The sequence below is a fragment of the Sparus aurata genome, chromosome 14, assembly GCF_900880675.1.
Source record: "Sparus aurata chromosome 14, fSpaAur1.1, whole genome shotgun sequence".
In the NCBI taxonomy this organism is placed as follows: domain Eukaryota; kingdom Metazoa; phylum Chordata; class Actinopteri; order Spariformes; family Sparidae; genus Sparus; species Sparus aurata.
The window spans coordinates 22,927,500-22,945,156 of NC_044200.1; the positions used below are offsets into that span (position 1 = coordinate 22,927,500).

The 17,657-nt window shown below is 42.6% G+C and overlaps 1 protein-coding gene across 1 annotated transcript in view; it reads right to left on the reverse strand.

Moving 5' to 3' along the window:
• Positions 1-3,918: 3,918 nt before the first annotated feature.
• LOC115595542 (thyrotropin-releasing hormone-degrading ectoenzyme) overlaps positions 3,919-17,657 on the reverse strand; it is a 181,225-nt gene continuing 167,486 nt past the window's right edge. The window contains exons 17-20 of the mRNA XM_030440159.1: positions 14,387-14,554; positions 10,274-10,414; positions 10,103-10,184; positions 3,919-8,057 (exon numbers count right to left, since the gene is read on the reverse strand). Coding sequence (XP_030296019.1) covers positions 7,911-8,057; positions 10,103-10,184; positions 10,274-10,414; positions 14,387-14,554 — 538 coding nt within the window. The 3' untranslated portion in view covers positions 3,919-7,910. The remainder of the gene's footprint in view (positions 8,058-10,102; positions 10,185-10,273; positions 10,415-14,386; positions 14,555-17,657) is intronic.

Genomic DNA, 17,657 nt, shown 5'->3' on the forward strand with positions numbered 1-17,657 from the left:
TGAAATCTTAATCTAACTCCAACCCGACTTTCATTCAAACTGTAGTGAGGTATGCCCTACACACACACACACACACACACACACACACACACACACACACACACACACACACACACACTGAGTTCAGTTTCAGCGTCTCAGTCTGAATGAAGCCGATCAGAAATTAAATCAATTCAGTTTGTGGAGATGAAAAAATGCAAATGAATACTTAGTGTGTGTGTGTCTGTGTATCGTAAATTGTGTGTGTGTGCGTGTGTGTGTGTATTGTGTGTGTGTGTGTGTGTGTGTTTGGCCTCGAGGAAAATCAGCTCAACTTTCATTCATATTGAAATGAACCAGCGAGAGAGACGAGAAGAAAGGAGGATTAGGAGGGGATGAGAGGGGAGGAGAGGAAGAGGAAGGGGAAGAAGAAGGAGGTGAGGAAGAGGAAGGATAGAGGGAGAGAGGAGGAGGAGGCAGGGAAGGAAAGGAGGGATGGGAAGGGAAGGGAGTGAAAAGGGGAGAAGAGGCGAGGAGGGGAGAGGAGGAGCCAGCGTGACATTATCTGTGTTTTCTTGTTTCGCTGCCGCCAGAGACGAAACTAATCCACTGTCAACACACACACACACACACACACACACACACACACACACACACACACACACACACACACACGCGCGCGCACACACACACACACACACACACACACACACACACACACTCTGCCGTGCGAAGCCAAAGTGATTTTCCACGTAGAAACACAACAAAAGTTTCTTGAGAGGTCGCAGCAGTGTTTGTAATTATTCAGAAAATGAAGCACTGAGCCGAGGTTCATGTGGTAAACAGGACACACACACACACACACACACACACACACACACACACACACACACACACACACACACACACACACACACTTCTTCCTGCTCTTGCCGTCTCTCCTCTGGTGTCACATGATATTTCAGCCTCACCTGTTGATACCTCGGGTGGTTTGATGATAATTAACGATCAGACTCACCTGCTGCTCGTTAGCAACATGCCGGTCGCCGCGACAACGAGGACGAAGCGTGGCGAAACATTCACAAACACACCCAGACGACACCGTTACAGCTGGCAAAAGATTAAAGAATACATCTTCACCTCCTTTATTTTCCCTTATTCGTTCATCTCCACCTTCCTTAAGGTCACCACGTCACCTCCCGCCTCTTCTTTTGCTCAAAACATCCTTATTTTTCCTCCCCAATTATAAATATTTCCAAACAGCCTGGTTAACGAGCGCAGGGTCGACCGCGCTGCTCCGTGACGCCGAACATCTTCCCGCTCTGAATATTCTCTCACATGATTTTAATAATGTACTCGCTGTGTAATAATGTATTTACAGTCAGAACTCCGTCTGTAATGTGGAACAGTTTTATTATTTTTTTTTCTTATTCCGGGCGCTTCTGCTCGACTGTGGAGAAGCCGTTACCGTGGTTACCGTGGATTATACTTGTTATCAGAAAATGAATTACACTTTTCTCTCTCCGTCTCCATTAAACCGTGTGTGTGTGTGTGTGTGTGTGTGTGTGTTATCTAAAATGAGATTCTCTGAACTGACAGAAGACATTTAGAATAATAACAACCTACACACTGCTGCTCTCACACAGCTCCTCTGTCCTTATTTCCTCCTTTACTTCCTCCTCAGACTTCCTCTTTCATTTTTCTGTCTTTGATCCTTTCTTTCTTCCTTCCGTCTTCTCCTCCATTTCATTACCTCCCTCTCCACTTCTTCTTTGCCTCCTTCCTAGTCTCATTTAGACGCTTGTTAGAAACAACCTAAACGTTTAACTGACATATTTCACAAATAAAGGTCACATCGATAACGTTGTCACGTAGATAAATCATCTACAGAGCTTGTAGAAAGCTGCACAATCGAATTTTCCTGGAAAACATGATGACGATTGTCAATCAATCATTTCGGTCTCGACAACATGATTGTTTTGTTTTTATCTCTGTGTCAGAATTTATAGTTCCAGGTGCCAACAAGGTTTGTGAGACGCCGTTAGCGTCTCGTCGGTATCTGTGGTTCATCAACGTCAAGAGGCTTGGTGGCTAAGTTTAGCTAGCTAGCGTTAGCAACATTAGCTAGTGCAACAAACTGGCAACCACTTCAAGGGGCAGAGGATTCAACAACAGCGAAGAAAACCCATGAAAACACCCACTGACCCCGAGACGAGGGGACAGGAAGTGCAAAAATGCGAACTCATTTTTGAAGCCAGTTTTCGTGGTGGCCAAACTGTGTAATTACATCATCATGTAGCCCGAAAACACATGACTCGTTTCACTGTTAGAATTTAAGAAAACAGTCCAATAAATTCTTGAAAGTCTAGAAGAGCTGCATGATTAAATTATTACATCCTCATTTGAGGTAACCGGGCGCTAAACCGCAAGATCCGTGTATTTTTATTTGATCAAATCCGGCTTCATCCTCCACTGAGCAGGTTCCCCAGGAGTGACCGGGGCTCCGTCTCCACGGCCGGGTCCAGATATAATTAGACGTCCTTGGTTTGGACTCGTTCCTGTGGCACTCTGTCGTTATTTACCCAGAACGCGACCACTGTGAAGGTAATTAAGAACGTCCTCTAGTGTAACAAGCGCCTGCTGATGGTGACATTGACACTGCATTAGCCCGTGGTCACGGTGTTTAGTAAATATTAACTGGCTAAATCTGAGCGTTATAAATCTGGATATAATTGATTGACAGCACTATCAAGCTCTCGTCTTCCTCTCTCTCTTCATTTCCTCCCGTGTTATCGTCCCTTTTCATCCCTTCATCGGATCCAGATTCAATTTATTAAACTGCCACGCCGACTCTCTTCTGTCTCTTCTCTGTTCACAAAACACCAGAAGTACTCCTTTATCTCCCTCTTTCTCTCTCTCTATCATCTGTTGAGCTCATTTCTCTCTCTGTCACATCCTTTCTGACTCCCATTAATCTCCCCGCGCACACACACACACACACAGTGTAAACTCACAGTGTGTATCAGCGGCAAGATTTCCCATGATGCCCTGGGAAAACCAATGGAGTCATTCATCACTGAGGATGAAGTTTAAACAAACACACACATGAAATCACACACGGTTCTGGAGGGTTGTTGGTTTGAATCCTGGAGTTAAATAACGAGAGCCAACAGGTTTTTTTGTGATATATTTTGGAAATGTGGACAACCTGACTGTTCACATCGTTTCCACGGCGACAGACACGATTAACAGCATCCACGAAAAAGTGTTTGAACTTCTACAACTTCTAATAACGCTCCTGTTTTCACCACTTCAAGCTTTAACGGTGGACTTTAAAGGAAGAGTTGACTCGTAATGAGTCATCCTGTAGTGCAGCAAAAAATAACATCAAAGTGATTTTTTAATTCATGGATTTTTTCGTTATTTAAATGCAGAGGATGTAATTTCTGCCTCCGGGGGTCTCTCAGTCAAAACAGTGAAAACAAAAGACGACACGGAGCTCAGCGGGATCGTGGAAGTTGTCTTGTTAAACCGCCACAACTTTGCTGATGAATTCTGACATGAAACCCGGACAGAAATGTTCACGAACAAGCTGATGTTTGTGTCACATTTAATCCCTGACTCTCTTACGTATCATCTTATGTTTGCCATTGTAAATGCTCCGTGTCCTCTGGAGGGATGCAGCAGCTTGCAGGCTGAGCGCCGGCAGGGGAATGAAACAGATTGAAGCTCACGAGTTCAACATGTGACCTTGTTGTAAGTTGTAAGTTCAAAAATAAGTGGAATTCAAGTAGCAGTGAAACACTCGAGTAAATATAATAAAAACACTGTTTTGTCAGAGACCGTGACGATAAAGTTCTTTTGAATCTCAAAACCTTGACACAGGTGCTTCCTCGTGACTCGTCGTTCCATTCAGAACTGAAAAAGACCGGCTCACACTCAAGGTTAACCATTTTAATATCGTCCAATCAGAAAAACACAGGAAACCACAGCAGTGCAAACAGGAAGTAGGATTAAACTCTGCTCTGCAACTTCCTGTCTCCGTCACATTTTGGTCCCACGTCGTCGTCGTCGTCATCATTATGATTATAATCATCATCAACACTCTTCACATTTTCTGCTTTAACATCCTCAAGTTCCACATTTAGATTTTAAGTATTCTGTTTGTACACGGGGCAGATTTGTTGTGTTTTCTTAAAAAAAAAAACAAGTTTCCCTGACTGGAAAATACTGAATAATTAGCATAATAATCATAATAATACTAATTAGCTTTTTCACATCATCAACAATTATAATTACTGACTCGACCGTCATCATCAAATCTGCCATCATCCTGTGTCCTGATCATAATCATAGCAATGTTTAATTATCAAGACTGTCACAGCAGTCTTCATCGCCACAAGTGCTGCTGTTATCTTCATAATTCATCACACACACACGCACACACACATCACTGGACACACACTGTGTATAGAAGCAGGCAGGCCCATTAATTCATATATGGCTCAATTATTAACATCAATGCCGGATCTAACAGAAGAGGAATAACTTCAAAAAGTCCGTTCAGCAGGACGGAGCTTCAATGCACCACACTTCAGTTCAGACACTTAATTAGTTTCTTTTTAAGTCCTTCCCCCAAAATACCTAAAAGTTTCCAAGTTGACCCCCAAGAAACGTCACATAGATGCATTTTTTTCCCAAAGTCAAGTTCCTTGTTTGTTGCTGAGGGAGAAATCAGACATCCAAACCCTGTAAAATCCATCTTGAACAGCAGAGCCCATTAAACTGTACAATCCATGCTGCTAGAAAACATGTTGATTTTCAGAGTCCGTGATACTTTCTGTCAAACCGCTCGAGAACAACTTTATGTTTGAACACTCCGTCACGCAGTTCTGTTGCACTGTTCAATCCATCGTGGCGTCAAATCCATCAACTCCGTTTGTCCATCGCACCTTCAACTTCCATCCATGTCGGCATAAAATCATTCGAATCGTAGAATTTGTCGGTCCATTGAAGACTTTGAATCTGTCGAACTGCGACATTAAACGCCTTATAAGATCCGTCAGGCTGTGAAACTTAATGAATCCACTGCCCTGTGAAGTTTACGGTCCTGCTGACTTGTGGGACTTTACACCACAGAATCCATCATGCTGCAGAATCTGTCATGCTATAAATTCCTTCACATATGTCCAGTCTTGTCACACAAACCGTAAAAGTCCGCTGATGGCGAACTTTAACTGTCACGTCGCCATTTGACCAGTCTCGCGTAAAAAGTCACATCATCTGCGTATAATCGCACCCGGAGAGTCTCCGTTGTCTCGTCAGCCATTTCCTTGCCCCAATTTTACCACCCTCTACTCATTTATCTGTAAATCTGGGGACAGAAAAAGGATTGACTAAAAGCTAACCACTGATTGGCTAAAAAGAAAACGTATCTTTCTGTCCAGGAGCCGTGGCCGACGTGCTTCATTCAACTTACAACTTTCTGGTTTTGTGCTTTATGAAACCAAAGAGATCTGTTAATTTTTACCTGGTCAGAGTTTTAATCTCAGTCAGTCTTTCTCAGGTTTTACAGGTCACTAACTTGAGTTGTGTCAAAATCGTTCTCTATTTTTGTTTTTGGTAAGGTTCTGTTGTTTCACTGTCTAAATTTGTCCATAGATAGTTTTAATAGTTTTGGCTAAACATTCCATTATGCAAGGCTTTATTCATTTGACATACAACCACATCGGTCGACCCCAAAGTCCTCTTCTGAAATCTCAATTATTACAAAGTTTATGACTAAGATAGAAAAGGAAACGAGTGAAGCAGGAAGTGATTTCTGACAACTTTTGAAAGTTACAATGAAGATGTGTGATAAGAAACCAAAGAAAGACGATTGGCAAGAAAGAAAACGTTGCCTTTCTTTGTGTAGTCGAATCAATGTTTTTTGTTGTCTTTTTTAAAATCTAATTTTATACCTGAAACCATTTAGTTGTCCTTGTTTTGAGTTCCTTCTGACTGTGTTGCACTTTTATCTGATTGCTTTCAAAAAGTAATTATGAGAGCCAAAGCATGAACAGTGTCAAGGCCCATTGTTATTAGTATTTTTTATTATTTTTCTTCCAAAAGAATCATATTTTTGAGGGACTACTTTCACCTACATCTATGAATTTGGTACACACACGTATCACACTTAGAACTTAAACAAAATCAACCTACCATTACCATCGGAAAGTCATCCACTTTGAATTTAATGCTAATTTTTGCAGATTTAGACGTGTTTTACTTTAACAAACTCCTCATATTTCTCCCAGGGCAACGACTGGTGTGACGACCCGATTGAAGGAAGGAAGCTGGACAAAATATTATTTTTTTTCTTCTTCTTCTGCCAAAATAATCTCTTTTTTTGGGGTTAAACATGCTCAAAAACTCGTTAAACTGTTACACAATATTATATTCTGATGGATTTTATATATTATATGAGTTTTGTGCTCCTTTTTTATGGTTTTAAACGTGTTGCACTTTAACAAACTCCTCCTAGAGTTTAAGTCATTCTATATATTCCACTAATTGTTTGGTTTTTCAACTAGGAGACGAGGAAATGTATTAGAATCTTATTGTATAGTACGGTCAGGATTCAAATCTGTTACACCTCTACTACATCCTAACAGCCTTTAATGTGAGAACATCATTTGTCATCATTTGTTTTTGTTGACGACATCATCAATGCTCGTCAGTAGTTCCTCCACATGTGATGTTCGCTGTGGTTCAGAGCAAAATGTTGAAGCTGTAATGGGTTTTTAAACTCAAAGAACAGTTCTGAGGAGGGTCCAAGTAAAGCCTCCCAAACCCGCTGATGTTTTCCAAACTGCTGTAGTTTTTGATCTTGAAAAAAATAAAAAAAAATAAGCCTCGCTGCTTTTAAAATTCAGGCTGAAGCAGTTTGAATGTTGTGGAGAGTTAATGAGTTTGAATGAGTCCTCTGAGTGCTGTGATCAGAGGACGCTGAGTCCATGTTGTGTTAATTACAGTTCTGTTCAGTGATTGACATGCCGCTGACTGCTGGGAGATCTGCCTGCTGCTGTCGGCTGGTTTCATGTAGAGAACACAGGAAGGTCCGATTTAAAATGTTCTGGGTCACTGGTTGATGAGGAATTTGGATCAGAAAACACAGGCTTGATCTTGAGTCAGCCAATGAAACGTCTTCATCGTGACTGGGCTTGTTCCTTTAAGTGGGATTAAGTTTGGTCTGGATGTTTTCCCTGGTTTGATTTAATTTTGGCTCAATTTGAGAATCAAATTAGAAAGTCGATACTTCTGTTCTGTTCAGACTCTGATCTTCAGACCTACAAAGACCTTTAGCACCGACATGAGAAGCAGGACAGTTCGTGGCCATTTTGTATTCCTAACTTTCAGTATGTTTGTCAGGAAGGTCCACATAGTTTAAATTGCATGTTGCTAATGTATAAAGTTATTTTTTAGTAGTTTACAGAAAAGTTCCCAATAAATAAACTTTAGTTTTGGTTCTTAAGTCAAGAAGTGACCATACAAACCATTATCTGCTGTTGTAATATCTCATTTCGCTAATTTCAAGAATGTTCCGATCATAATCACAATGTTTAGGTTATGAGGCTAGTTGCTAGCTTGCAATTACTGAAGCAGTGACTGCTAGCTAGCTCGCACCTTCAGTCACGTAAAGTTGTCTACTTTTTACAGCGCGGAAAACCAGTTTAACCACATCAGCCACACAAATAATCCATCTGAAATAAAAAAGCTTGAAAACTAATTTCTTTAAAAGCAAAACCAGTTGAGAAACCAGCTGAACGACCAGTCAAGTCAGTCCTTCTCTTCATTCACTCTCTCCGACTGCATCTGTAAACTAGCAGTGCATTAGCATTAGCTTAGCAGTCAGTTTGCAGTCGCTTCCCTCTAAGCTAGTTGCCGCAGCGTTAGCCGAGGTTCGGAGGTTTGCGCAGCCACTGGTAGAACTGCCGCCGGTGGAGGCGGTGCCAGCGCACGTTGCCCTCAACGATCTCCAGCGCCCGCGGCCACGCAGGCCCCGTCCCCACGCCGCTGGCCTGGATGAACTCTTTTAACTGAGGAAAGGAAGGACAGGAAAGGTAGAGATTGAGAGGGAAATAATGGAGGGAGGAGGGGTAAGGAAAGGTGGGAATGAAAAGAAAGAAGATGATAGGAAAGTTGAATCCCACTGTGACACCAAGATCAGAAAAACAAGGAAGTAACAGACGAACAAAACATTATTCCCAAAACACGAGGTGGAAATCATCAAACTGAAACACAGAACTATTTCTGACAGGTTTTTTTAGTGGTAGATCCCCCAAAAACCTGACCACAATTCTGTTTGAGTACTATCTTTGTTATTACGTTAAAGCATTGAAAAATGCCTTTTCTTGCAAAGTTTAAAAAAGTGCGGAAAAGATTTTGGATCCGTCCCCGTTTTTTGTATCCGCACCAGTTAATGGTGTGTATTCTGGGCTGAGACACATACAGCAGCTATTCCTGAATCACTTTTTAAAGCATTGATCTCTGGAGTTCACTGCAGCGATCAGGTAAGATACTCTGATTTTATCATCAAGCATCAACTCCAATAGAAGGAGTGTCCACATACTTTGAAGATGAATCTTACTCCGGCCCAAAGTGAAGAACCAAACCATCAGACAGCCGACGGGTCAAAAACTAAAGGCTGCTTGATGTTTGAGTAAAGAGACGACTTTATTTTTTCAGTGACGTTCAATAAACTGCAACATTTAAGCAAAAGGAAGTGAATTATTAAAGTTAAACTGTCCTTTGAAAGGTTGATGATTCAAGGGAAAGCTTCTTTAAAAGGTTCACAATTAGAGGTAACATTTCCAGCAAGTATCAAAGTGGAGCGTCGTCTTAAAGGCCACTGAGGAAATGGTTTTCCAGTGTGAGAGGTGGGGGATGAGAAAACTTTTTTTCATCCAAAGAGAAACTTTAAAGGAAAGAGAATTAATAAAGTTAAAGAGTAAAGAGGAAACTTAGTGTTGGTCAGAGTTTGACAGATTCACTGGAGCGAAATGGTGAAAATCCATCCCCTCTACTCACTTTAATGCAGTTCATATTGTTAACGGCGCTCCTCTGCTCCTCTTTACTTTCAGTTCACTCTCCTATCTATTCCCTTATTCTCTTCCTGCCTAATTATCCTCTGTCTTACACTTACACTCTCTGTTCTCTTCCCACTGTGAGAGTAGAAATAAAAGGCGCGTCATTCGCTTCCTTTCAGGCAGTTTTTGGATTCGGGGGTCCCATTTTAATTCTTGCTGATTCTGTTCGACCCACGCTGAGGCAGTATTTTTTGTTACCATACCAACAGAAGTGTTGGAAACAAAATGCTTTCATCACAAAAGTATTCATCACAAAGGAGGAATGAATAGTGAGAGTTTGATTCGGAAACTCCCACAACGCTGTACAGCATGTAGAAAATGTGGTGTTGGGAGCATTAGGAAGATGGATTAAAAACAAACTTCTGCTTTCATTTTATTTCCCATTTCTACCTTCTACCTTCTCTTTTTAGAAAATCACCTCCGAGTTTCAAGAAAACCACTGTATTACAGAAAATAACAGGGATGAGTGAGTGCACCATTATGTGTTTCTGTATGTGTACTCGAAATGTGCACGGATAACCGAAACTGTGAACTTAAGCTGGAAATGGATGTGAGTTGATCAGGAGTGGCTATATTTAAACTGTTAGCTTCAGATCAACGATTCCCATTCACGAGTTAAGAGGACATTTTTTAGTCTTTCCTACTTTTAATAGCTACCAAAAGATGATTTTCATTGACACATTTCCCTCAGATGATCCTCGTACTCGTATAAATTCTATTATCTGAACCCAATTTGTTTATAAGTGGAGTTAACGAGACAGAAAACAGAAGTTTCTACAACAAAGGTATCGATTTAACTCAGTAGGATCCAGCGGTGTAACGCTGTGTTGGTCCCAAACCGTTCCACAGTTTAATTTGTCCTGTGATCCAAATAATCAACTCAATTGTTATACGTTAGCTGAAGCATGCTAGTTGGATTAACACCGATTAACCAAACTCGTTTAGCTGCCACCCAAACCATAAACTCACTAATGATGTATGTTTGTGTGTTTTACCTCATTCAGTTCTTTCTCGGTGTTCAGGAACTCCGTGACTCCACCGATGAGCTTTGAGTTCATGAACAACGCCTCACCGTAGCTGCACAGAGACAGAGAGACAGAGTTAACGGGGTCACGCTCAACATCCTCCACACCGACCGACGGACTGACGGACTGACGGACTCTCACCGAGCGTTGAGGACGTCCCACTTTTCTCTGAAGTACTTCCAGGCGAGGTTTCGACCCTGAGGGTTTCTGCCAACGTGGATGATGACGTCGATCACATCCTGCTCCGGGACCAGGTCGGAGGTCAAAGACAGGTTCAGTAACCTGGGAGACACAGAGACACAGCCGCCGAGTTCATTAACCAATTAAAGTTGTTGTTTATAAATGTTTATAACTGGAGCTACAGTGTGCAATCCCATGTTAGCATGCTGAAGATTCTCCTAGTCCCAAAATGGTAAAAGCTACGTGCTCATATCTGTGTGAAATCTGAGATTAATAGTGCTTATATTATAATATTAGCCTGTGCAGACTGAATGTTGTGCTTTATTTATTCACTGTGTTGCTTTGCTAGCGTCTTTAATATCCACCCAACACTTTTGTAAACAAACATTGTCCATCACATATTAGCATGCTACACATTCTCCTAAAAAAATGCTAGCATCCATAGCCTGTTAAAATACAGGCTTTGGTCTTACTCTTACAAAAAGGATGATATTTCATAATGCTAACATGCTAATTTACCATGTTGATGTTTGTTAGTGTGCAACACTGTTAGCCTGTGTGTGGAATTTAAGCCCAAAATGTAAGATTTGTGCATTTATCGAGACACCTGGAGAGGCGTTAGTCGAGGACAGAGCTCGAAGGTTTGTGAGTGAACCAAAAAGAAAAAGCCAAACTGTCCGTCTGGAAGGACATTTTTCTTTTTCTCCTTTTTATTGTCTTCGGGATGCCAAACAAACAAAACAAGGCTGCATCTCTGTTCATGTAAAACAGGCAGAAAAGGTCAAGTTCTCTGATGGAAACTGACATTTTGTAGTTTTTGTTGTGTTGTTCGGAGCTCTGCTGCTGGGTGAATCTGTCAAACCACTAATTACTCCTCTGAAACTGAGCCTGGACACTTAAATGAGCTCCGGTAATCTGATTACCCCCCGCCTGTGAAGAGACTGAGGGAATTACACAAAGTGTTTGTTGGCAGAATCCTGATAATTTGGACGAGTGAACAAATTAATCTGAGTTTGTACCTTCTTCTTCTTTGACCGTTTCCAACTCTCTGTTTGTTATATCTGTGTGTGTGTGTGTGTGTGTTTGTGTGTGTGTGTGTTGTTTGTAGCGGCTGTCTTTTCATTAAACTCCCCAAATCAATTTCTCTCTCCCTTTTCCCACAATCCCTCTGTGCTGAAACCATTTCCTGTGTGACCAATCAGTGTGTGTCTGTGCCGTGGTTTTTAGATCTTTGTGTGTGTGTGTGTGTGTGTGTGTGTGTGTGTGTTTGTGTGTGTGTGTGTGTGTTTGTGTGTGTGTGTGTGTGTGTTTGTGAGCTCCTATCTGGACATGCAGTACTACCTCTCTGATTGCAGAACAGTTTACTGTGGCTGGAAAATCAATACCTGACACAGACACACACACACACACACACACACACTCACACACACACTCACACACACACTCATACACACACACACACACACTCATACACACACACACACCAATCGGTCTCACTGTACAGTTTTGAGTGTGTGTGTGAGATCCATTGCCGTTATTTTTCTCAACAAGAGATAGCGGCAGTTAGGACGTGATAAAAACTCTGCTGGTAACACACACACTCACACACACACACACACACACACACACACACACACACACACAGACACACACACACTCACACACACACACACACACACACACACAGACACACACACACAGATTTATGTACATGTGTGGCCTCGGGCATAACTGCACGTTTCTGTTTCTCCTTCAACGCGCCACAGACACTGAAACTTACTGCAGTTTGACAAAAAAAATCCATGACAGTCAGCATTTTGTTCCCTGAAGTCAAAGTGTTGTTAGAATGTTTTTATCACGTGTGATGCAGCTGAGCGTGACTTTTATTTAAATGCTCCTCAACCTCCAACATTTGAGAGTCAAAGACCAGATCACAATAACTCCACCACCACCTCTTGTATCTCTGTTCTGTTGAGGGGTCGGAACTGGAAATGGGATTGAACCATAAACCTCTTATAGACTTCTGCACTCACACATACTCTTGTATTAAAAGTCTATCATGTAATATTAACAAGGTTGCTCGTATTGACGAAACCCCCGAGAGTCATCCGGCTCTGCAGCTCCTCTCAGCTCTGTTTCTCAAAGTATTGTTTTAATTTTATAACCTGCAACTTTACTGTTTTGCTTCAGTCTCTCAGCTCTCATTAATCTCCGGCAGCAGCAGCAGCAGCCGGCAGCTGTTTCCAGCCGACAGGCTCTGAAAACTACCTGCCCAGCAGACAGACGCCGTCAGAGACCGAAGCAGGTGACGACGACGGAGCGTTTAGCAGCTTAACTGACTGATATTTCCCTCGGGAGGTGGTGGAGACCAAACACAGAGCTGAAAGGCTGAGTGAATATTGGACTTAAAGACACAAACACGACTAAAATGACTGATAATGTTCCTCCGTGTTTGCTGGATGTGTAAACAGCAGACGGTTTGCTAATACGTTCCCCACAGCAAGTTTCTGACGTGATAATATATCAGTGTTGTGATTGCTGCTCGTTCCGCTGGCACGAGATAAATTATAGCTGCATTCTTTCCCAGCGCTGTTGTGTGTCCTCATAAATTAATGTGTAAGCGTCTCTGTGAGATGCAATTAAGCACATGAACTGTGGAGGAAGATTATCCGGGAGTGAAGTGAGGTCAGCAGTAAAACTCTGAGCGAACCACAACAACAATAGAGGAACTTTCTGTAGAGAAACTGAAGACAAAGACAGAATTTTATTGACTTTTGGGGGGTCTAGAGGAAGAATTAGTGATTATTCTCTAGAAAAAGGAAACAACACTTGTGTTGTAATTAAGTGATGTTGTAAAACGTTTAATATACCAACTCAAAATAGCAGATTTAGTGTTCTTCTGTTCAAGAAGCAGAAGACTCACAAGACTGCCTTAAAGGGATATTCCGGTGTAAGTTTAATCCATGGTCTAAACCACCGTGAAACTGTGTTAGACTCCCTCTCGAGAGATCAAGTTAGCAGACCGCTAATTTACGGAGTTTTATCAACCTCAGAAACGACCGCACGACAACAATACACTGCAGTAAATGGATCCAAATATAAACCGCCACCAAAAAGCCACAAATAATGCTCAGAACAGCACCAAACTTCAGCAACAGTACAAACAGGGTCTCAGCACATAGTCCGGGGCATCTAACCTCCGCTAGCTTAGCTGGATTTCTACTGAAAAGCTGACTAAATTTACCACTCTTCTGCAGCAGCTTCCTGTTGACGGGAAGTCCCGACGAGTCGATTACCGAGTGCAGTAGAGTTCCGCGGCTCATGGATGAAAATGTATGATTATGACTCCATGGAAAAGCAATCAAAGTTCATATGTGTCTTACCTGCCAGTTTATAACAGTTATTATCGAGAGCGGACAGGGAAAAGAACGGAATTGAGCATTTCTAACCGCACTCGGTAATCGTCGCGTCGGGACTTCCCCGACCCGGAAGCTGATGGAGGAGAGTTGAAATCTGTTTTTAGCTTCACAATAGAAATCCAGCTAAGCTAGCGGAGGTTAGATGCCCCGGACTATGTGCTGAGACCCTATTTGTACTGTTGCTGAAGTTTGGTGCTGTTCTGAGCATTATTTGTGGCTTTTTGGTGGCGGTTTATATTTGGATCCATTTACTGCAGTGTATTGTTGTCGTGCGGTCGTTTCTGAGGTTGATAAAACTCCGTAAATTAGCGGTCTGCTAACTTGATCTCTGGAGAGGGAGTCTAACACAGTTTCACGGTGTGTTAGACCATGGATCAAACTTACACCGGAATATCCCTTAACAAATCACACGATTTTAAGAGATTTTGCGAGACGAGAAAAGTAAAAGGCAACTTTTTGAAACGGCTACAGCAAATTCTAAATGACCGGTGCCTTCTTGTGCATTCGGCATTAAATTCAATAGATTAATCATCAATTATTTGTCTGTACCAGCTCATCTGGTGCCGTGTCTTACCTGCCAAACATTTAGCAGCTGTTTCAACTGATTTTACATTTATGAAAGAAGACGAGAACTTCACATTGCTGTGATTTGTACCTGTTGAGGAGGAAGATGTTGTCGGAGCACGTCAGAGCCTCCAGCAGGATCTTCTTCTCTGAGACAGCGTTGGTGGAGTGAAACTTCATCCAGATGAACTCCCACACGTCCTCGTCCATCAGGCTGACCCCGGTGCAGTAAACTATGTCTCTGATGTTGGGAGGAATCCTGCAAAGACACAAGATCCAACCATCAGACCGAGCCAGTCTGCAGGGGACCAGTTTGACTTCTGTGCTGGCTGTGAGTGTGACAGTGGAGCAGGATGATAACGAAACCAAAAACCCAGATAGAGACGTCGTCAGGACGCAGGAGGAGGAAGAAGAGACGTGTCGGCCATCTTTACGTCAACGGGTTTAAACAACAGGAGCAGATACTCATAGAACTGGAGTTACTAAAGGTAACTATTGTTTCTGTTGTCGGCTGTTTTATACACAAAGGTACAGCACACACACACACACACACACACACACACACACACACACACACACACACACACACTGTGCCCCAGCTGGTTACTGGCCTGAATCATCAGTAAGGCAAAAGGTGAACATTTCCTTCTCACTATAATGTGTGTGTGTGTTTGTGTGTGTATGTGTGTGTGTGGGTGTGTGTGTGTGTGTGTGTGTGTGTGTCAGTGTACTTGACCTAAATTGTCAGTAAACCAAAACTAAAAACTTTCATCATAATACAGTGTGCTCAGCTGGCAGCAGAAATTATATACTGAACAACCTGTGTGTGTTTGAGAGTGTGTGTTTGTGTGTGTGTGTGTGTGTGTGTGTTTGTGTGTGTGTTTGAGAGTGTGTGTGTGTGCGCTTGAGTGTGTGTTTATTCTGTGTGTGCAGAGTGAGTGATGCAGGGACAATTACATCATTCACCGACCTGGGAAATCATTTTAGAGATGCTCCACTTAAGAGCAAGCCTCAACACACACACACACACACACGCACACACACACACACACACACACACACACACACACACACACACACACACTGGCTAACTTCCACATTACTGCTGATGGTGGCATCAAAGTCCTTCTCAGACAACCTCTGCCACACACTGTGAACTCGAGTGTGTGTGTTTGCAGATAACGTGACGTTGACGCTCCACCAGGTGATTTATCGTGTTAAACAGGAAGTACGACCGCGTCTTCTGCCGCCGCCGTAGTTCTGCTGCTGCTATCAACACTTCATCTCTGGAGCTTCTGCGGCCTCGGCTGTTATTACTTATAAAAATAACAGTAATAATGTGGAGTTTTTCTCTGCAGAATATAAAATGGAGGAGCAGAGTCTCTGGAAACCTCCAGATGGCTCTGATCCCATTAAATAACACACCGACTGTGTGTGTGTGTGTGTGTGTGTGTGTTTTAGCAGTCTGTAGAGGATGTTTTATGTCCTAAAGCTCTTTCTTTCTCCTGAAATATCTCCTCCTCCCACTCGATGCTTCGCCTGCATCAGACTCCCGTCCTGACAGTAAACATGTCTCCTCACCATCTGCTCTGTCTGTCTGTCCGACTCCACAGTCGAAATGTCACTCTGACTCTTTTTCAGCGTGATAAAACATTTAAAGTACCCGATGGAGGAACGTGGACCCGGTCAGGTAATTAAAGCCCGGCTGCAGACGCCTGCTGTGCCGTGACTGTGACCAGAACTCACCCTGTTACTGCGGATTCACACCAGATACCAGACGTGCCAATGAAGCGTCTTTACTTTCAATCCGCGCTGACCTCTGTTACTCCGTTACTATCTCTCAACCAGCTGTCCCGTCAGCCGCACAGCTCAGAGGAAGTAAAAGCAGCTGGCCGGATTTAGTTGATAAGACACGCAACGCTTTTTTTGCGAGAGTTTGCAAGTTCTTCTTAGTTTGAAGAAGTTTCTCGAAAGTGCACAGAAGAAGTTACTGACTGAATGAAACGTGTTATGTTCAGGTATTATCTAAGACATGGAGGTGAAATGATTCTTGAAGGATGAAGGTACAGTGAAGACCTGAACACAGATTGGCACTGTGACCTCAACCTCGCTAAAGCCGAATGGGAAATTAACCCCCAATGATACATTTTGGTGGCAAGATAATCAAAATCTACCAATTACAAGCCACAAAGCCATCTTTCACCTGCTTTAAGGTCCAACAAAACTCTGATATTGACCTTGATCATGAAACCTTCACCTTGATTTGCTTCAGTCAGCTAAGAAAAATGTAGAATTTGCCATCCGAATGATCAAAATCGACCCATTTGTTGCTGAGATGAGCTGCTATTTGTTTTTAACGGCCATGGATTGCTGTAAAATAGAGAGCTAGAGCTGAAATCCAGCCAGACTGTCGGATTCAGAGAGTTACAGTCAGACACAGACACCACTAATCTGACAACGGAGGGGGTTTCTGAAGCTATTTGACCATCTGAGAGGCAGCTCCTTTGAAGGATACGCTCCCCTTAATCAGCCTCGTGTAGGGTCCAGTTCTGCTGCAACAGGGCTGAGGTCTGTTAGTCAAGTTTAAAATCTGAGCTACTGTTTCTACTCCCTGAACAACTGGCGATCACAGGGCATAAACGGGCATTTTGAGAAGAAACAGGGTTTTCAAAATCAAGTCCCAAACTCTGGTATCAAGCCTGAGACCCGACTGGACTGGCAAAACCACCTTCCACCACTAGATGTCGCACTTCGACGGGGACGTGATGAGCGCTCATGATTACAGTCCACCAGGACAACTGCGACACGTCATTCTCACAAAAATTCAACTTAGCTTGTCTTCTATTAGGGATTAAAGGAATAGTTCAGGTATTTTGATGTGGGGTTGTTTGAGGTGCTTATTCATAGTCAGTGTGTTACCTCACACTAAAAACAGTTGGGTTAAAAATAACCCAATTTGGGCTGTTCTATAACCAAACCGCTGGGTCAATATAGCACCGGCCCAGCATTAGTTAATTTGACCCAGCAAGATGGGTTGGTCTATTTTAACCCAACAGATGAGTTAAATATTCTACCCAAATACTGGGTCAAATTAACAGCTAATCTGGGTTGTTTTAACCACACATATTTGTTATATATTCTACCCAAATGCATCAGTTGACCCAGCACTTGGGATGTTTATGCTTTGAACATCAACACGTCACACGTCATCACGTCGACTTCTCCCGTCATCCACCACGAAGCACCGAGCGGCAACCCAACAGATCATCCTCGTCGCGGCGAGCCAAGTTGAAGGTTTCACATTGTCCGTCTTGCGTTACGTATTAAAGAAGTATCTTTATATTGTCGATATCATGGAAGCA